This window comes from Perissodus microlepis, chromosome 18, assembly GCF_051167445.1.
Source record: "Perissodus microlepis isolate ML-2025 ecotype Zambia chromosome 18, ASM5116744v1, whole genome shotgun sequence".
In the NCBI taxonomy this organism is placed as follows: Eukaryota; Metazoa; Chordata; class Actinopteri; order Cichliformes; family Cichlidae; genus Perissodus; species Perissodus microlepis.
The window spans coordinates 15,189,763-15,211,490 of NC_140478.1; the positions used below are offsets into that span (position 1 = coordinate 15,189,763).

Here is a 21,728-nt window from a genome sequence, read left to right on the forward strand (position 1 = left end):
CAGATCATACACTCAAGTGATTAGATTAATATTTTTCCCACATTACAGATTACAATAATTGACAACGCTATCCTTTTTTTTTAAGTCCTGCTGCTACATGGATCAAATTGCTCATTAAATTAAAAAGAGTCTCAGGTAATTTGATGCATCTGCATCTGACAGTTTCATTAACTAGTTTCTGTTTCTCCGATACCTGTATTATTTTACCATGCTTTGGCACAGAAACCATTAACACAGCTTCCTAAAGCTGAATTAGGAATTGCTGACGTCTGTAATGGCTTTTTAATTTAATTAAATGTTATTCAATTCAAAGTATTTCTTTATTTATTACGAGCCAGTCATTTATTATACTATTCCTTTAGCTCACAGAAGTGCTACACCCTGGTAAAGGTGGTAAGTGAAACAATTTGATTAGAAATGTTAAAGGATAGTTAACCGTACACATCACAGTCTAACACTTTGTCACTTGAGTTAGTATAAGTGGGAGAAAATGTGTTGATTTTCACATTTTCTCAGTCATCTCATGTCTTTTTTATCTTGTGTTAGCAGCTCAAAAATACATTAGTGGGAGAACGCTCTTAAATTATTAAATATCCTGGTGCAATGCTGTTAGCTTGCATGTATGGAAAAAGAAGAGATAACCCAACTGTAACTGTGAGACTCTAACAAAACCACTCCTAACCATACTGAAAGCATAAAAAAGAAAAGAAAAAAATCTGATAAATGAAATAAGTAGAACGTGTGCAGCAAAACAAGGGCTATGAGTCTCTTCTAAATACAAACAAACCTGGAAACGCTCATAAAAGACAGGATAAAGCATCCACTCTAGCTGTCCTATGGTTTATCAGGTCTGTTATCACAAGTGGAAACTGATGAATGCTAAGGTTCAGCACAACAGTGCACAGCTTCAAGGTACTGGCTTTTAGAAGGAAGAGCATTCAGAAACAGGCAGACCAATCTGAGCACAGCAGAGACTGAATACAGTCTCTGCTGTCTATAACAACATAGTTTTGAAGATGCCTCAGGCAAAACCAGGATGCTCAGCTTACAAGCATACCGGACAACATCAGAAGATTTTTGCAATGTGTCCACTTTTGGACTCCTGGTGATTTTTTATATATTTTTTTGCTTCTAATACAAGTCACACGCACACACCTATAAAACAGTCACACACATCACCCGTATGTATGCGCACCTTTTCCCAACCTTATGACTGTAACTGGTGAGACTCGGAGGGAAATCTCCTATCTAAGCTGTGGTCTTTGGTGGAAGATTTCTCGAAGGACCTAACCCAGCAAGGCTACAGATTGCCAATCACCTGATAGAGGTTTCTGCAACACAGACTTTATCCAGAGGATTGGTATATTATAATTTGTATAAAAGTTATAACCAAAAATTATACTTACATTTCTCAGGATTGATTATTAGTTACTAGATGTAAAGAGGGTGAGGTTAAATAAGGAATTAAACAACCATGTGCTTCTTCCTAACATATCTTTTAATGATTATTTTGTTTTCCCTATGTTTAATTTTGGTTATTGTGTTTTTTTTTCTTTTTTTTGTTGTTCTTGTATTATTTTAACATGTTCAAAATAAAGCCACAATAGCAGCACTCTTTGACGTGCATGCACACATGCAGTGCCATATGGGTGCTCTTAGCCTCTACATCATCCAATCATGGCAGTCTTGGGTAGTCCATATGATATGTCCAACACTCGGAAAGAGTAGAAACAATCAACAACAATAACAGCAGCCACAACAACAGCTCCAGCATATGGCTATTAAATCTAAAAGGCGTTCATGCATCAAAGGGAAAACTAGATTTCTATCATTATTATCAACATTACGTGGCCGCTTCAGGGGCTCATTTTAGCAAATATCATTTTCCATAGACAACAGATTGGACCAAGCGATGGGTTGCGAGTGGAATGAACAAATATGCTAATAGGATGACAGAATGTAATGCACAGAAAATACATACAGTTCCATACACAGATAAACAAACAGAAAGAAAAAATAAACATTGCCGGTGGCTTCCAGTGACCCGTTGCGTCATATTTGGTAAGTTATCAATGAAGCTTAACCAATGACTGAGATTCAAATTTCCCATTCTGACTGTATATTAGAGAAGGCTCTATTCTGCTGAACAACAGAGCCTGTTATAATTTATGAGTGTGGGACCACACTCGGGCCGCATGGCTTTCAGTTCCTGTTTCATATGATATTAGATCTGCTGTGTTCCTCGCCTGTAGGTTACACCGATCTAACCTAATCCAAACTAAGAAGCCTTCACTTTGAGAATGGATATGCTGCACTGTGCAGTGTCCACGCACAGACCAGGAAATACATCACAATAGACGTTATTAAAACATGTCAGCAGTGTTTCTCGCTGGATATAATATCCTGCATTGTATGGTTTTTTTTATAGGCACACATCTCCCTGGTGTAATAAGTAACATTTCAGAGGTCAGCTCTTGAATTATGATTATTGCAACCACAGGGGAGTATAGTGTGTTAGATTTAAGGTGCCAGGCATGTCTCAGTCACCCTTCAGCTGTCACCAGAGGCCAAGCCCTCCACTGACTGACAGGTGTAAGTAATGATTCAGGTTCAGAGGTTACGAGTCAACATAAGCACAGAGGCCAAGCACAGCTGCATGCAACTTTTGATACGCAGAGCTCCCTGAGGATTCCAGCATTTAGTGAGAGTTACCTTCATTTGGAGAAGCCACAGATGCCGTGCATGGAAACCATCTAAAAAGCTACTGATATGATTTTATCTGGCGTCATTTCCATCGATTCTTTTGATGAGTGCAAAATGCGCTAGACTCCTGTGGTATAAATATCAAAACTTAATTTACCAGATATAATCAATTCAGTGTACTTCACTAATTAGAAAAAAAAATACTTACTACCTTCTTTCTTTAGTCGTTTTCTCACTGTGCTTCAAAAAAGGAAGAGTGCAGAACACTCAGAAACAAGAAAATGGTAGATGGGGAAGGGGGGCAGAGCTCATTATGGCACTGCACATTCTAGAAAGTGAGAGATCAGCCTGGAGGGCCTCAGCAGCTGACAGCAGCTGTATTTCCCATACTTGTGAGAATGGTGGTGGTGGTGGTGTTGGAGACGGTAAATGGAGAGGACAGTAGAGAGCCAGTCAGGATTGGGAATGGGATGAAGATGTCCAGAGGGACTTTGTTATCATTTGGAATTCCTCTTCTGCTTTCATCACTTTAGAAAAAGCTTCACATGTGAGGAAAGTGGGAATACTCGTGTATCAAGAGGATGGCGGGGTTGTCAGGGATGTTACACTTGGTAGGTGTGGTTTCTGAATTGCATTGAAGTTTTGAGGGCACCCATTTCTCTTACTTACTCTGTACCCTTGTACTGTCAGGATTTTTAAGCTATACCAAAAACTGATTTATAGCGCTCAACTGCAAGAAGTCAAAAAGCAGAGAATACATTAAAAAATAAAAAATAAAAAATAAAAAATACATCTGGTTAATTGTTAATATGCATTTATTATACTATCAGGTCAAAACAGAAACAGTTCCACCACCTGATTTTTTTCATTCTTATAACTGGTACACAACAGAGTAGACTTCTTTTAGAATTAATACATACTTTTCAGTCACTGGAATCTATCCACTTTCTTCAGTATATGTGACTAGAGGAAGACGAAACTCCTCTGAGAAATGTCAGAGAGATACGAAGTGAGACGAGGACATTCAGACCGATGCCTGTCCATAGCAATTACGCCAACCAAGACTGTGTGTCTGTTTTGGCTGTTACCGTAAGCTTAGTCTGTTGTGTCCCTCTCCACTGTCTTTAATAATCGATCGACTCTCCCCTGAGAGCCACTTAGTCTGTCCTCCATCTAGCCTCTTGAGTTACAGCTCACCCACACACATGCTCCCATCAGAGGAGCTGCCATCTGGGCACGCGTACATACACAAAGATGAGCACTAACAGAGACAAGGAAACACTAAAAAATGGACACTTTTATATGTTCATGCATCAACATTGCACTTTGCAGCACCGGCATCTCCCATGCCAACTCTATGTACTAATTAAAGAATAGCCAGAGTCAAGTGGCATTTGCTAAATACAACGTGACTGGGATGTTCAGACCTTTAGTGACTTTTCCCTGATAACATAATCATTGCTTTTGTATCAGTTATGCGCTTTGTTCTGGGAACACAGGTTGCTAGTTTGAGATGTTACAGTGTTACCAGCTTTCTTTATCCAGAATGTGTTTTTCATTTCATAATTTAAAATGTTGGTGGGAAATGGTAATAAGGTATAATAGTAATCATCGTTTAAGGTATAATAATGGTAATGCAAAACATTTTGTACTTGGTAACAATCCAGTGCATATCCAATGCATTGGTATACTGCATATACCAATGCAAGACAGCATTTATAACATTTCCAGCATTTTTTGGTAAGGAGCGTTGTAGATTTCACATTAGCAATGCCACCTAATAATCTGTATAGACAGAATAAAAGCTAGAATTACATTAACCACTGATTTCTGGGGTCCTGTTTTGAAGACTTGAGATGAGCCTTTCTGATGCTGCCAACTCAAGATTTACAAACTAGGCTTAATGTTTTATTCAGTGTGACCCAAAATACGCAACCGAGCCCATAAATTCATCAGGAAAATGTCCAAAGAGGTCAAGACAGAAAAATGTTGACCAGAAGTCTTTGCAGCCACAGGTATCAGCATCTGGTTGCCTTCAAAGAGGAGGCAAGTTTAGGACACTGGCTTTTTTCTTTTTTTTTCTGACCTGGAAGCATTATGCATCCTTCACACTGTCTTTGGTTGCTGTTTTCCCAATGCACTTTTTCCTGTGCTTGTGAGCGTCCTTCTTTTTCTTCATCATGTAAAGATAGATGAGAACACTTGTAGGCGTATGCCGACCCCGTCAACTCCTGAAGAACTGTAGCGTCCGCCTACTATACCTACAGTCCTAAAGACAAAAAAAAATTCCAGTATTTTTCTGTTAGTTATTTTCATGCTGTTAGAGTTCCTTGTATGCTTCCACAGTGTTTTTGCCCTAGTGTAAAGATGCTGTCTGTATGTGTGTGTTTGTTAAGTATTTCCTGTTTTATTTTGGTAGTCATTTGTCTCCTGTGTTTTGCAATTTGTTTTGACTTTCCTTGAGTTATTATTGGTTTCACCTGCCTCTACTCCCTCCTGTGTCCAATAACCCTAATTGCCCTGATGTGTATAAATAGTGCTGTTTTCCTTTCAGTCCATGGTTCAGTCTCTGTTTACCTCAACGGGGTATTTCCTGATTGTTGTGGGTTCTTGTTGTAGCTTTGCTTTTGTTGGACTTTGAAATCAACCAAAAATAAAGGCTCACCTTTTGTTTTTCAGGCTCTCTCAAAATCTGTATTTCAGTCCTCTACTTCCACTTCATGACACTACGGCTGCATTTTTGGAATTTTGGAATTACAAGTATCTATTTGGTGACATCCCTAAATGGTAGATGATGCCATAGCCATAACTAAGCTGCTGTTAAATTCAAACTGTATTAATATTATTATATTGTAGCCACACCTGCTACTTGATTGAAGCACCTTTGTGTTTTTTTAACTAACAAATCTTTTATAACTTTGTTTTTTAAAACAAAATGAAAGAACAAAAATATATGTTTCACTCAGCACGTGCAAATCACAAAATTGAATGTATCTCAAAGTACGCCTGTGCAATGTAGCCCTCTTCACTAAACATGAATACTATTATACCAGCTGAAGTGGATCTATGAAACGTAGCTCTCAGCGCTATGAGCATCTGTTAAGATGGCAGGTGCTGTTTAAGAGCAGTAATCACAGGTATTATCCAATGTTTCACTGATCTACATACTTCTGCACATGCATTACTACTGTGCTGAGCAATTACTGGACCTGTTGACCAACAGTAAAGAACTATATATATTTTTTTATTGTAAAGTAATATAAAATATTTGTATTAATTATCTATATTCAAGGAAAATTAAGTATATGCTTATTAGAGAGAGCTGACCACTATCTGTTGTCTTGCATCAGTCTAGCTAAGGCCATTTAAACATTTCTACACAAGAACAACAAAGTTTACCTGCTGCACTTACCCAGAGGAATGACATCAGAAGGTCTTTTAATAATGAAACAATATAGTAGCGTTTCCACTTCCATTTTGAGGGTTAGATGTGATAAAATCACAGTGACATGTCTCTTTACACATCAAAGAGACAAAGAGAGGAAAACCTTGTAGCTTTTGCCATGGCATGCTGTGTGCACAGCTATCGCTGGAAACATGGAGGGATGTCAGAGGATCAGACGTGCAGCCAAGGTTATGAGTTATGAAGTTGATATTAGAGAGATGGGGAGCATTAAGTGGGAATAGTATGACCTTCATCACTCACCATCAGTTTGTGTATCCCATCATCAATGCCTTTCTTCTGCAAGCCATGCAGCAAAGGAAACCCTTTGTGTTAACTCTCTAATTAAGAAGACCTTGACTTGCGGATCTCATCCATTGTTCCTCCTCATTTTGGTGGGAAAATATTTCATTGATTTTTTTTTCTTTTTTTTGCAGCAGTTGAAGGCGGGAGGAGCCAAGAAAGGCTCTGTGTGGGATTAGACTCCACGGGGGTCTTCTGTGATGGGTGTGGAGCTGGCGAGGCTCTGCATATGTGTACGTGTGGAAGAGGTGCACTGTCCCACCTCATAAGCGCTACCCCTACCCGCCCGCTGAAAAAACACTTTACCGCTGTGATCCCATCGTAGCATCCTTCTTCCTTCAGCTCCTGTTGCTCAATCTATACCTGCTGTACAATTTCTGATTATCTCTCTGTCTATTATTATGATAAATCCAGCTCATTTGCAAACATCTGGATTCTGCCAGGCTTTTGTTTATGTTTCCGCAAGTAAAAGTCTGATGAAAGATGTCCACATTTTTATAATCAAACAAAATCAAGTAAGTGTCGAACGTTCAGTACTGTAAGATACAAAGCAGCGGAGTGACACTAAACCTGTGTATGTGGGGTTTAATTATTCATTCATTTTCCCAAACCTTTACAGTAGAAAGAAACCATTGCAAGCCTGCTGCTCTCGGCGGAGTATACAGCAATCACCTGTTTCTGTCTCTTTTTTCCCCTCACTCACTTCCTCCTGTCAGTCTAGCTTGTCTCTAAATTATGCCTTACCCCTGCAGGTGCCAACGTCTCTCTGAAATGATTATTTCTACCACACAGAAGATTGCTTTTGGTAATTATATGTATCATAATTAAATTTGATGAACTCCTCTGAGACATAAAATCTCATTTGACCCAGGTGCTGCATTTCTCTGCCTATACACAAAAGGAGAAATATCTTCTACTATTAAGAGAGAGATACTCGGAGTCTTGCATCTGACATCTTGATTAAGCAAAGGGGTATTTTCACATTTACCAAATTCGCTAGGTTCCGTCAATAACTTAATTACTGAACAAGAGAAATGCAAATTGCCCTTTGTTACAATGGAATGAATTGAGAAGGATTAACTATGTTGTTGTGTAATGGCCAAACTCTTTTCTTTTGAAGGAAGAAAAAGAAGCTGAAAGTCAATACCCATTCAGCCACAAATGGCTGCCTGCATCAGAGGCCTTGATGTGCTTTGCCACTCTATGCAGGCAGGCAGAGCATTCTACTCATTTACAGTTTTTTCATACCTATGAATCGTCTGCTTTTTTTTTCCCTGAGAAACTGGGTGGTAGACACATTGGCTATGAAATTCACATGAAGAGGAAGTGCTATAAATGATTTGAGAGCCTCTCGAGTTCTGCTCTTCATGCCCCAGGAGACTCTGCCTCACCTCTTGTCTGTCGTTCCTTTAAATGCATGTCGTTCTTTTAGGAATAGCTTTTTGTTGTAGAGATGTGTGGCTCTGACTCTACTACTTTTAGCAGTGCTTTTTAACATCTTCCAGGATTTATGCTCTTTTTTACCCTTTTTTCTTCCTTTTCTTCCTTTTTCCTCTTGTTTTTAAATACAGATGAAGAACAAATCAATGAAAACTGAACTGCTGATCCATACTGTAAGTGAGTAGTTGGCTTAACTGACACCAAAACACTATTGTTCGGATCCCTTCACCAGATATCCGGAGACTTTCATTGTCAGTATTATCCATGCTTTTGACATGTAGCTGCAGCCTTTCTTTCTAATTTTATTGTGATTCAGGTAATTACCATCATTCTGCATATAAACATGACAGCTCGAAAAGTTTGAAATGAATTCTGATAAAACTTTGTAGGGGTGTTGTGTGGGGGTCATTCAATAAAATTTGGCTTACATCCACCAAGGTCTTCAAGGCCAACTTAATGATTTATTGAACAAAAAATGACAAAAAGCCTCATAACTTAAAAACTGTGATTCTTATAGGTTTGGTGCTTATTTACAAGATTCATTTCATTTAAATTTCATACATCATATCGGGCTTCACCTCTGACCTCTTCTCTAAGGTTAATAGATTGATCTGAAGGTCAAAAATATGATGATGCTAACTATGTTTTTTACTGCCATTGTTTGTATTGGTAACTTAAGGGCATAAAGGGAATGATACATGGGGATTCTAAATATCACATTATTTTATAATAGTTTTGTACATTACAGTAACGGGTTATACTATTTTAAAAGACACAGGTTTTGGGGGATTTCTTAGGGGTATTTCCTTTCTTAGGGGAAACATCTTGCACTTGTTTTACTTCATTACAAACGTCTTAGAGTGTGTTTAAAAAGAAAAAAGATAATAAAATTAACATATACAAAATTCACTGCCCAGAATGAGCTGCCTTGGTGGAGATTTGTATTCTCAAAGTGCTTCTTGTTTATCATTCATTTCTGCCTACTCTGCACATACATCGATAAACGTGTTTACTGAGGGATTTCATAGTATGAAATTAATTAAAATAATATGTTTATTCTTTTACACCAAAGGAGGAACTATTATATAAAAGAGTCCTCTTGTGGATCTTTGTTTTTTTGTTACTTCTCAGCCATCCATAATTTGTACGTTTTTGGTAAACCAATACACATCAGAAAACAACACGAGCCTCCACAAAGCATTTTGTGCTCTGGACTTTTCCGAGGCCACTAAGATTACTGCAAATATGGAAAGAGCTTACTGAGGTCCTGCAGGCAGCATGTGCTGAGATTAGAGTTTAGGCTATGAACAATCCCACTAGGCGAGCAAGGAGCCACTTGAGATTAAAAAAAAATGTTTTAACTCAAGTCATGTTACTTTTGTTGGGTTTTTCTAAATAAATGTTATTTTAAAAATGTATAGACACACGCAGGTAAGTATCTGTAAATAAAAATACGACTTGAAGGATTTGTGAAATGCTTACTTTCAGTTCTAGCATTCCCCCACTGCAAGTCTTTGTCCCACAGTTCACTATGTTCCTGCATTGTCCTTCACTCAGTATTCACATCGAGATTCTACTCTTCACACTTGGAGCTGCACCGCTGGATGGATTGCTTTTTCTCCAACTCTCTCCCTTTCTATCTGCAGGAGTTCCCTGCTGCGCACCATCCTTTCTTGCAGGTGATTGCTCAAGGAATATTGATTAAGGCAAAGATTTGCTGCTGAGAAGCCACTTTTCAAACTTCCTGTGACTTTAATGTGAAAAAAAGTGATGTGACTCCCTCATCAGTGATAAACACCCTGTTATGGATGAAGTGTACTTTAAAGAGAAGACTGTCTGTACGAATCTCTGTCTTCATCTATTTGGCTTTTTGTCAGCCTCAGTATGTCTATCTCATCCCATTTGTCTTACACACATACACTCACAAGGCAGCTTTCACACCTAATATAACGTAGAGCTTCTTGTCAGGACAGCAATATCTTCCTCTGTCTTTCTAATTGCTCTGATTAAAGTGACAAACAGGCTCGTTTTAGCTAAAGGCATATAGGGAAGGATACTATTAAGAATGTCACCATATCAGTGGTCATTACATCTGTTTAACTATTAGGGGAACAATAGCAGGCAATTAAACCATTTACATGACCTTGAACTCTTATGAACTGCTGTAATTATATCTCCTTAGAAATGTGTGGTTGTATTTGTCGTACATTTTATTCAACAGACAGCAACCAAATTTCAGTTTCAACAAACCTCGGTTAGTCAAAGCCATCTTCTCCAAAAGATATGAAAACATACTGCTCACTGAGCTGGGAAGCATGCTAACTTCACTGCAATATGGTCAGAGGAAAAGGGATTTTGGCAAGTTGTTAACAAGACAATATGTTCATTTTGATTAAACGTCTAATTCTTAGGTGAAAAACGAAAGTGAATGCCTGTTTTGTGTTAATGATAATCCTTTCCTGCACATAAAGAGTGGAACAACATAGTTGAAGCCAGGGATGCAGTTCTTAGCCAGACTGTGATATCTGGTCTGGTTTTGGTCATCCAAACTGGAAGACAGAGAGAGAGAGGGAGAGAAAAGACATACTATACTCAAAAAGAAAATTGACTTTTCCTTTAGGGGAGCAGTTGATAGGTAAACACAAAGAGTGACTTAGCAATCCTAGAAAATTGTTATGTTTTTTCTTACTTCACACTGCATGGAGCAAGTCCATCTGCGCTACATAGTGATGGTTGGTGTAATAAGATGTAAAAAACAACTTCAGACTTCCAGCCAGCTCGGACATGCTGCTGTTTCACCTGCTGGTACTTGAGCATCAATTTTAAAGTCAGGTTTGTGTTTGTGAGTGTATGTCTGTTTTGTTTTTGTTTTGTTTTTCTGTAATTCTAATGTGGTAACTACGCTATACTAGACAGATTTATCTAAATTAAAAAATGTAACCAGCTAAAAATGGGTTTGGATTTCTCCTTGCAACACTAAAATCTCATTCTATTCTGAAGAATGAAAAACAAGCTAAAGGTCTGTATTGTCTGATATAGTAACTGGGGCCTTCGTTTAGTTTAACTGCAGGAAGAATCTGACCTATATTGGAAGCAGGCTTCCATTAGAGGCAGCTTTTTGTTTTGGGTTTTGGGTTTTGATTTTGGATTAAGTGATAACACCAGTGTGACAAAGCTTCTGTCTGATATGCTTCCATTTGTTTGTATTGAGGCTTTGACTATTTAACATAATAGTAAATTACTAAACAGACAGATAAATGTCTCTTGTTTAAAAAAACAAAACAAAAAACAAATTAGGCTGGTTGTCTTCATTTCACTCACAGCACTCTTTATATACTCATCTACACAAACATAGGTATGGTTATCAAACCAGGTCTCTCTCCACCTGTGTCAACACTATGCTAATCTAATGTGAAGTTACATAAAACGCAACACAAACTGTGCATGTAGCAAAATGACAAACATAGAATAACTCATTATAGAGCAACAACCCCAAACTGTGCTACACATGAGAAATTTAAAGCCAAAAGCATTTCATTTCCTAACAGAGTTTTTATGGTAAAACATTGGCAGAAATATGAATGTGCAAAAAAAAAAAAGTCAGTCGTTTTTGGGCAGTTCAAAAAGACTTAGGAAAAGAAGAGAATGAATTTTAAGGCAATGCACACCATAATGACATTCATTAAAACAAATTATGGACATGGCTTAGCTTAATAATAAAATTAATGCTATATTGGAGAAAACACAGTACGCTCCTAAATTCAGTAGCTTGTAGAAACCACCTTCAACAGCAATAACTTTTTTGTTGAGGAATTGAGGAGGAACTTTAACCCACTCTTCTTCAAAACATTCTTTCAGTTCATTGAGGTTTGTGGGTTTTTGTTTATGCACAGGTTTCTTAAGGTCCTGCCACAGCATTTCAATCAGATTGAGGTCTGAACTGGATCATTGCAGCACCTTGACTCTTCTTTTCATCATTTTGTTGTAGATTTGTTGCTGTGCTTGCGATCATTGTACTGCTGTGTTACCCAGTTTCAGCCGAGCTTTGTATACTCTATATAGGTTATACGCAAACAGAGTTTATGTCTGACTTAATGACTGTAAGTGCCCAGGTCCTGTGGCTGCAAATCATCACCCCTCCACTACTGTGCTTGACCGTTGGTATGAGGTCATTGTGCTACTATGCTGTGTTTGGTTTTCACCAAATGTGGTGCTGTGCATTATGGCCAACCATGTCCACTTTGGAGAAAGCATTGTTTCTGAGGTTTTGTGGGTTGGTAAGATGCAATTTTGCAAACCTAAGTTGTGCTGACATGTTCTTTTTTTAGAGAGATGTTTTCTCCTGGTGACCCTTCTAAACAAGACTGTTGTCTAATTATACTATTATGAACTTTGTCATGTAACCTGCTGCCTTAGCCCTGCGGAGTTTGAGATGTAGCTCTCTGAGTTTTTGCACTTCCTTTGAGCTTTGCACCGTCTGACTTGGGGGTGAATTTGCTGACTTGGCTCCACTCTTGGGAAGACTGGCAACTGTCTTGAATGTTTCCCATTTGTGAATAATCTTTGGAAATGGTCTTATAATCCTTCCCAAATTGATGGACAGCAAAAGTTCCTTATTTACGATCACTGCTGATGTTTTCCTCATTGCCAGTGCATTAAAACACACTTAAATCCTCCAGACCTAGAAACTGCCAAGACTTCTGATTCTATAGAGGTCCTCCCACTTAATGATGCTCAGTTAATCAAGTGCTCTTTATTAGCAGCATCTGGCTGCTCTTTAGCTTCATAATTGGAAGCAGTAAGGGTATACTTTGTTTTTCTGCATTATGGAACAGTTTTTGGCAAATAAATAATTAGATGCTAGTGTATCACGTGTTGTTGGACAGAAATAATCTTAACATCTGCTAAAGACTGGATGATTTTTAATGTCCTGATATAATGTCTTGATACATATTGAAGGAGGTTTTACTTTTTCATTTTTATCATTACACAAAAGGGTAATTTTTGGATTATTTAAAGGCCATTTGACATCCAAATTGGATGAAATGAAGACAAAGTGAGGTTTTTAATCCATTTTCAGTTTATTTCTTTATACCTGATTCCCTGGAGAAGAAAAAAAATTGCAAATAAACACATCAGCAATGACGCTGCCTGAAATTTGAATAAATGTGTCAGTGCATTAAAGGCATCATGGATTCTGATCTTCATTTTCCCAGGAGACTAAGGCTCACGTCTTATCTCTTCTTTGCATGAATAGCATCCTCGAGTTTTGCCTCTTATATCTACATGAAGTCTATATTTTCTAGGTGTTTGTAGTAGAGAGACTCTTGTGTGGCTCAGAAACTTGATTTTGAAGCTCATGAAAGTTTATTTACCTCATTTTAATCATAGCTTTTCCACATATACTCATACTACTATTATCATTGTTTGTTCTATACACACATCTCCAAGCAAACATCAACCAATATGCGAGGGCATTTTCTTTTAATCTCCTACAATCACAAAATACCAAAAGAGAGCGTATTTTCTGAAAGTACTGCATTTCTTCCACACACTGGAGTTTCAGAGACTGAACATTCATGCATAATTTCTTGAAGACAGAAGTTATGACAGAGAGAATTATTACACTGACATATTTTTTTCTTTTACAGCTCATTAGATGTTGTATATGTCATTCAATGTCAGCATCAAGTAATATTTGATAAATCCAATTTAAAAAAAAAAAAAGAAAATCCAGAATGCAATAATCTCACAAACCCATACTTTATTCACAAATGAAAACATAGAAACATCAATTTAAAGATTTTTTTTTTTTTTTGGCATTTTGCTTTTTGCAGATAGTAAAGGTGGAGACAGACAGGAAAGTGCAGAGAGAGACAGAGGAAGACCTGCAGCAAAGGAACATCCAAGGCTGCTGCTTTCTGGCCATGTGGTGTATGGCCCACACACCCACTGAGCTAAACTGGCTCCCCAACATCAAATGTTTAAACCGAGTAAGAAAATGTACAGGACCATCTTTACCACTGTGTAATATCCTATTCTTTTAACTACAGGCATTAAATGTCTGGGGACAGAGGAGACCAGCTGGGAGTGGAATGTTTTCCCATTCTTTCCTGTTCTAGGAATCTTAGCAGCTCAACAGTCCTGGCTCTACTTTATTACATCTTTTCATTTTATTGTCCATCAAATGTTTTTAGTTGGCGAAAGGTCTGGACTGCAGTTCAGCATCCTCATGCTATCAGAGTTGTGGGCTTTTGAAAAAGTCCCTCTCCTCTTTCTTCCTTTTAGCTCAGTTTAAATGAGCTTTGGCTCAGATAAGGCGGCAGTGTTTCTGGATATAGCTTTTGCATTTTTGGATGACACCTGCATTTTTGGATGGCACTGTGAAGTGTGTTTACAGACTGTGATTTCTGGTAGTGTTCCTGGGAAAAGTGCAGTGATTTCTATCCCAGAATCAGGCCTGTTTATCGGCCTGAGGGCCTGAAGATCATGGGCACCCGATACAGATTTTTTCATTTGTCGCTTGTGCACAGTGATTACTCGAGATTCCCAGAAACATTTGATGATATTATGCACTGTGTATTCACAATTTTACATTGAAGAACATGCAGACTGATGAACTTCTGCTCATCTTTGCTTCTGAGAAACTGCCTCTCCAAGATGCTCTTTTTATCCCCACTCATGTTACTGACTTGCTACTAGCTAAGCAAAACTTCCCTCTAGCTTTTTTTTTTTTTTAACTACCACTTACTTTTCTAGCCTTTTGTTGAAATGGTACATTTTCTCTATTTAAACATTTAATACATTTTTTTCCAGTTTTACACAGCTTTTTTCCAACTTTTTTTGGACTTAGGTTTGTAAATACATCCACATTTTTAATTATCCAATTCCTTACAAAACAACTTCAACCACCTATTCTGTTTCATCCTTTCACACACTTCAATAAAAATAAATAAAAAGTGACGACTGAAACACTTTATTTAATATAACAAATTTGAGAAGTGAGAAAACTGACTGTTTCATCTTGTTGGCTTCCTTTCTTTTTTTTGGCACAGCCCCTGCACAGCAGTCTCTCTGCGAATATGAATCTGGATGTTATCAATCAATTAGAGTCAATAAACAGTTATGGAGCAATGCTGTGAGTTGGATACATCCCTATATCTTTTGACTCACCTCATTAACCATATCATTACTGTGTAGCATGCTTTCCGGCGTGTGAAGTGCCCTAGAAGTGTCTCTGTGGCAACTAGGAATTATGAGAGTAGTGAAACTGGTGGTGGGGTTTTTATTCATGTGGCTGAGACACAAATACTATATAAGATTTCAGATGGGAGGATAATTTCCACTAGTTTGTCATAATATTGTCACTTTTTTATTTATTTATTTTTTTGGAGAGACATTTTTTGTTTACATGTAATGCGAGTGACTGCTCGTTTATTAGTGGCTGATGGCTTTTAACATGTGCTGCCAGCCAGACTGTGGTGACAAAAGCTGTTTATTTCCTTAGCCATTATGAAGCCAAGCATTAGACGTCACACCACACTCAAGCACAGTGCTGACAGGGATAGGAATACTGGATAATAACCTTCCTCTCTCCTTTCTTGACTCACTATTAATGAAAACAGAATTATTGTCCAGTGAGTCACAGACTCTGATGTGATTGACTTGTTTTCCAAGGCGTTTATTGAGTGCATTTTAGTACAATAGTTCTCAGAAAGTTACAGCTTACAAACTCTTGACACATACTTGTCACAATTTACAAATGGCTGCTATACACAAACTAAAAAAAAGAAAGAAAAAGGAAACCAATGTACCTGTGCACACAATGTCTGTACACACAAATGTGCCTGATATGCATACATCCATTCTCTCTTGAACACACAAACAAATAAACTGTGACATGTGCACACTCACAGTTAGCTCCCCCCATCCACTGCTCATCACAGAGAGAGGTTGTGACTGGTATACTCAGAGCTTTTGGCTTCACCTGTTCTCACTGGCCCGCTGCGATTCTTCTTGGTGTTCACTGTGCGCATCCATGAGAATATAATTGTGAAGTGCCGGGTGTATGCCGTTTTTATAAGTGTGTAAATCTTTGAGTTCCCAGTCTGAAACAGAGGAGAAAAAGGAGAACGGAGAAGTTTAACGAGTTTCGTTTTGCAAGGAGTCACGCCAAATCATTTTCGGCCTCACGCCGTTCTGATCCATAAATGACAGGCATGATTTTTGCTGCTAAAAGCATCGTTGGTCACTTTTCAGACAGTTGCAGCACATGGAACGTTTAACAAGCAAGTTCTTGTGTTTTCTATCAGTGTGTGATGAATGGCTCCCATATGAAACAGCTTTCAGAGGAAGATGGCGAACCGCCTCTCCATTCATCACACTGGAGTGTCATTACAGTCAGATATTTAGAAAGACAAACAGAGCAAATGGAGAAAAAAAAAAAGAATTACACTTTTGTATAATGAATACATTCTATCATCTCATTCACAGGCTCTTGGGTTGAAAAGCAAATACATGAGACTGAGCTGAATAGAGGACTAATGCATTCAAATTGATTCACTGGCTTCAGTGAAAGGGATTTATGCCAATCTTGAGGAGCTTGTGATTATATTTAGGAATACTTGGTAAATCAATGACTCGGAGAATTGAATAGAAAAAGCAATTGATTTTGCCCGTGAGCCAAACCAATTGCTTGATTACAGTATTTTCCATTACCAAACTAAAGCAAATTAACATTTATATAATGAAAGAGATGTTGCCACATAAACCACACTGTGAGATAAAAGAGTTTGATTCACTTCAATAAACTAACTTTCTTACTTTCATCAAAACCATCCTTTGTTCATGCCATGTCTGCCATGCAACCCCGCCCTCCTATTAACTGAATCATCCTCCTCTTTCTATCGCATATGCACACACTCTGTCGGGTTTCAGCCCACTTTCTTCTCATTAAGCATCAGCCTGGAAACCAGACGTGAGAATAAACTAGCTGAGGGTTCCTCAGTGTTTGTGTGTGTGCGTGCATGTGTTTGTGAGTGTATTTGTTTTTTATGCTCCCATCAATCTCCCTCCCCGTGGCTGATCAGATGCCCGTCAGACAGGGGGCCTTAGCAGGTGTTTTCACCCCTGCCTGGGCCCACTAGAGCATGGAGCCAACCATTTCTCAGGCCAGCTCTGGCCCAACTCAGCTCCAGACACAGCCCAGGACAGCTTGGTTACACCCAGGATAAACGAGCTGGAGATCTGCCAGCCAGCGGGAGTAGTCGGGGAGAGAGGGCAAGACAGACAGAGGAGGAGGAGGATGACTTGAGAGGGCTAAGTACACTTAATAATCTGCTAATGGGCCTGCCATCAATTTCTAATTTTGGATGCAAGGTGGTTAGGACCATCGTCACTCATGTCTGTTCAAATAGAGCCAAAAGGGATTTCAGCAGGGTCACAGCTACTGCAAAGAATTGATACCAAAATAGTCCATAATTTCGAGCTACAGGGCTGTTCTACCAAGCCTGTACTGAAAGGTTGTTGACTCTCATTTTTAATGATCACTATTTTTAAAGGTTTTATTTAAACAACAATATTGCGATTCGTTTCCAAAATCCTGGCCCTGAAGCAAATGACCAGCAAAAGGAAAAATAAGACTAACAGAAAAATCACAAGCATCATCATTGCCATGCTAAGAAAGAGAATCATCCTTGTGCACAACTCGGAACTATCCCTTAAATATATCCCAAAATAATGACTTTTGGGAATAATGTAGAGACCTTACAAGATTAGTACATTTCTAAGTGACAATTCATGCAGCTACGAATTAGAGAAATATTCCCACAAGTATCGTGGCAATTTCCTTTAACTTGCCTAGCCATTTGACAACTGCATATAGCATGAGTGCACAGATGAACTCAGCAGCTTAGCTACAGCAGTCGACTGGAGGCTGTGCTACGCTGTGAGCAGTGTGCCCATGTGGGCTGTTTAAGTCTGTGTGTTCCTCGAAATGGCATCGGGTGTCTGTTGGCAAACTTCAGCCCAGATGTTAATTTTTCACCGTGTAGAGAAATGATGCTGATTCGCAGTGATATCCAGTGCCCGCTCTCCTATGCGTTTCAAACTCGCAGAAAATCTCACCACGGCCTAGACATTTGCAGCACCCACGAGAAACATTAACTAGATTTGCCCGAAATAAAATGTACCACATATAGAGCAACTCCAAGTTGTGTTCTTCCTGCGCGATCAGCTGGCACTCACCGTGAATTTGGGCCAGTCCCGGGGCAGGAAACGGAGGATCATTCCCCCTGTGGATGGTGCTGACTGCTCCCGAGACAAACAACAGGTCAAGAAAGAAGATGAAACATAAAACATATCTGTACAACTAAGTGCTCACCAGCAAGAGACAGCATGTGTACACCCACATTTAACATTACCCCCAGTTAATGGATAGTTTGTCAGTTATTTTAACTCCTACAGCAATTTTCATACAATTCTACAATACCAATTCTTCAGCCATTCTTTTTACATTTTCTCCAGTCAGCCCAAATTGTCCTTAAATCCCTGGAGCAACGAGACATACAATCCAGTGCCCATTGTTCAGTTATCCAAAGGAAACTGGAATCTAAACATTGCATGTGTCTCAGTCAGAATTCAGTCAACATGTCTTTGCCAAAATGCAAGCATAGAGTTCTGTACATACATATGCATTTATATCACCTTCAATATGAAGGTTTATTATGAAAGATATAATCATATTTAGCAAGAGATAAACATATTTATATTCTCTGAAAGTGGGTGGCTTGGGTTAAGAAGTCCTTTAGCAAGGCCCTCCACCCAAGACTCCACAGGTAGTGTTAAAGATAAAATACAAGTGGACTGCATCTTGCTATAATGATAAAACAGACAAACAAACACATGGTAAAGGATAAAAATATAACTAAGCTCTGATCTTTTTTTTGTTTTTGTTTTTTTGTTACCGGTCCATTTACAATACACTTTTTAAAACATTTTTTAAACAAGTACAACATGATGTGAAAATTGAAAATGGTGCTCTGCTGTACATCCCTGTATGCTTCTCCCTCTAATTATTTCCACTGGTAGGTGTTTTGTTTTGTTTTTCTTCTTTTTTTCTTCTTCTTCTGGAACTTATTTCTCGCCAGGTCAAGGCATCTTCATTGCACAGACTGAAGACAGGATGGGTAAAATCACACGTCACATGTTTCTAAATGCCTCACGTTTCAGTTTAAAGTTTTAACACCTTCTAGTCCACATGAAGCAGAAGTACAGTATCACTCACTTTACCACAGTTTGAAACTCTGAGAAGTTCTTTGTGTTGATGTCTGATTGTTGGTTATTTTGGTTCAAAATGGCATGAATGGTAGTTCATAACCACAACAATGGACATTGATTTCCCTTTTGTGATGAATGGATAAACAGTATCAAGTCTGGACCCTGAACTCCTGTCGTGGATTGCATGAAGTGTGACAGCTGTTAACCATGTGGTAGTGTAGACCCTGGTCTCCTGTTGTCATGATAGTGGATTAGATTAAGACAATAGTTTCGACTCTGGCGCGTTCCGATGGATCGGGGGTCATTCGAGGGCTGCTATTTTTGTTGGTCCTTCGAATGCTGCCTGTTCCATGGCACAGCGCCTCCGGTAGTCATGCCATCGGCGTAGATGACTGGCTCATCTGCACCCTCATGGACTGGATATTAGTAAGGATTTTCTTCTGGTGGCCTGCCAGGGTCACTCCTATTCTCAGCAAGTCTCTACAGAGAAAGAAACATGGAGACAGAAAGTGAAAAGCAGGGTATTTTTGTTTCTTTCCTTTTTTTTGTAGAAAAACACAGGATCTCCAATAATTTGGAGTTAGAATAGATGATCTGAATATGAAGTGCAAACACCCGCAAGAAATCCCCCATTACAACTCAACGAGCTCACACGGACTTAACGTCGCTACAAATGAACGCACAATTTCAGAATGGAAAGCTAGTGGAAATGAACAAAACCCACAAATTTACTAAATTAATTCCATCTCTGTGAGAAGACGCAGTAGTGCGTGTTGCTTTGAATTGCAAAGACATTGCAGAAATGCTACTAAGCCCCGAGCATATATTTTTAATAAAAAAATGTTGGAATGAATTTACATTTTCAACATAATTTTGTAGACCAAGCAACATTGTTAATTAAAATGGATGAAGTGCAATATTTGTGTCTGTTGGTACCACAAGTGCTTTGAGAAATGCTGTCATGACCAGCGCTTTAAAGCACTTCACAGACACAGCAGCGGCAGCAGAAGTGAAAATACGCATCTTTAAAATGTGTATATAGAGGATACACATTCATGTCTTTTTTTTTTTTAGAACACTGTCAACACAAAATGTTTAATTATTAGTACAGATAAGAGTTGTAATACATAGCTTGCAAAGATGTACATTTTCTTACCACGGTGAGTGCGTTATTTCGTCTTACAATGTGTTGTATTTTTAATTCCCACCGAGGCTTTAACTTTGATGCAATCACTTGAGTCACTGGGTGCATTTATGCTAAAAATACATGCACTTGACACTGAGTCATTTTATAAAAGTGTGCCCATCAAAAGCTATATGGGTCTGAAAACCCGTCATTTGCACACAAGCAGTTGAACTCACTCTGAGGTCATTTGTGCCACCAGCTGCAGGGAGGTAAAGCCTGAGTTGAGGAAGTTGTCTCTGTACTGGCTCATCTTGATGGCAGCGAGCCAGTCCTCGACTGAGCTGAAGGTGTTGACGTCGGGTATGGATCTGTCCAGCAGTGGCTGAGAGGGCCTGGTGCAGAGGAGAACACCAAGAGCAAGGCAGGGAGGAAGATGAGATATAGTTGGGCTTTGATGCAATATTAAGCACAGACTTAAAGAGAAGGAGAGTAAAGCTGATACTGGTGTTTTCATGGGTGTGTGCCATAGGGTGCAAGGAAACTAGGGAGAGAGAATTTATTAGTGAATATTGGAATGTATCTCAAATATAAAGTGTAAAGGGATTCAGTATCATGAGGCACATCTGCCACTCCTTCTTTGAATGCCACACAACAAGGATTTTTCGCAGGTAATCGGTAACTGGTCGCAATTGCTTGGCTTTAAAATATGTGGAAGTCTGGAAAAAAAGTAGTGCAGGAACCTGAAACTCACAGTTCACGGACAGACAGACCACATCCAATCTGGCTGACGCTGAGAGAAACTGTGAGGACGGGTGCCAGAGATTGTACAAAACAAGTCCAGTATTTCACAAAAAAGTAAGGAAAAAAAAATACGTGCTCTGAATGTGTTCTGAAAATATATGTAAATGAGGTGTTTCTTTCCATTTTTTATCTTTTTGAAAACGTGTTTTGCTCCATCTTCACGGGGTAAAAAAGTGAGAGTTCCTGAAACCAGTGTTTAGGTTGGATAGGAGGGAGGAAAAGTGCAGTTTGACGCAATCAATAGCAATAAATTCATGCTTAATTCATGAGAAGATAAAACGGTGCACATATGCATGCTGGGCTCATTTGAAACAAACAGTGTGTGAAAGACTACATCCATAAGGAGAAGCGTCAGTGTGTACTTAATGTCAGTTTTTGGATCAATTTGTTTCTTACGTGTACAGATTTTTTTTTTTACTCACACTGCAGGAATATTGGCTACAGCTTTGAGGCTGGCGGGGTTACGGATCATCTTATCCAGAGTGCTGACGATGTCTGTGAAGCGGGGTCGCACGTTGCGGTCTTTTTGCCAACAGTCCAGCATCAGCTGGTGCAAGGCGCTGGGGCAGTCCATGGGTGGTGGCAAACGGTAGTCCTGCTCAATAGCATTAATTACCTATGAGAGAGAAGGCAAGA

General features: G+C 38.9%; 1 protein-coding gene across 2 annotated transcripts in view; it reads right to left on the minus strand.

The window, feature by feature from the left end:
- Positions 1-15,548: 15,548 nt before the first annotated feature.
- The window catches only part of ephb1 (EPH receptor B1), a 170,785-nt gene continuing 164,605 nt past the window's right edge, over positions 15,549-21,728 (minus strand). For both annotated transcript variants that reach the window (XM_084912542.1, XM_084912541.1), the window contains exons 14-17: positions 21,515-21,708; positions 20,528-20,683; positions 18,134-19,645; positions 15,549-15,996 (exon numbers count right to left, since the gene is read on the minus strand). In XM_084912542.1, coding sequence (XP_084768668.1) covers positions 19,537-19,645; positions 20,528-20,683; positions 21,515-21,708 — 459 coding nt within the window. In that variant the 3' untranslated portion in view covers positions 15,549-15,996; positions 18,134-19,536. The remainder of the gene's footprint in view (positions 15,997-18,133; positions 19,646-20,527; positions 20,684-21,514; positions 21,709-21,728) is intronic.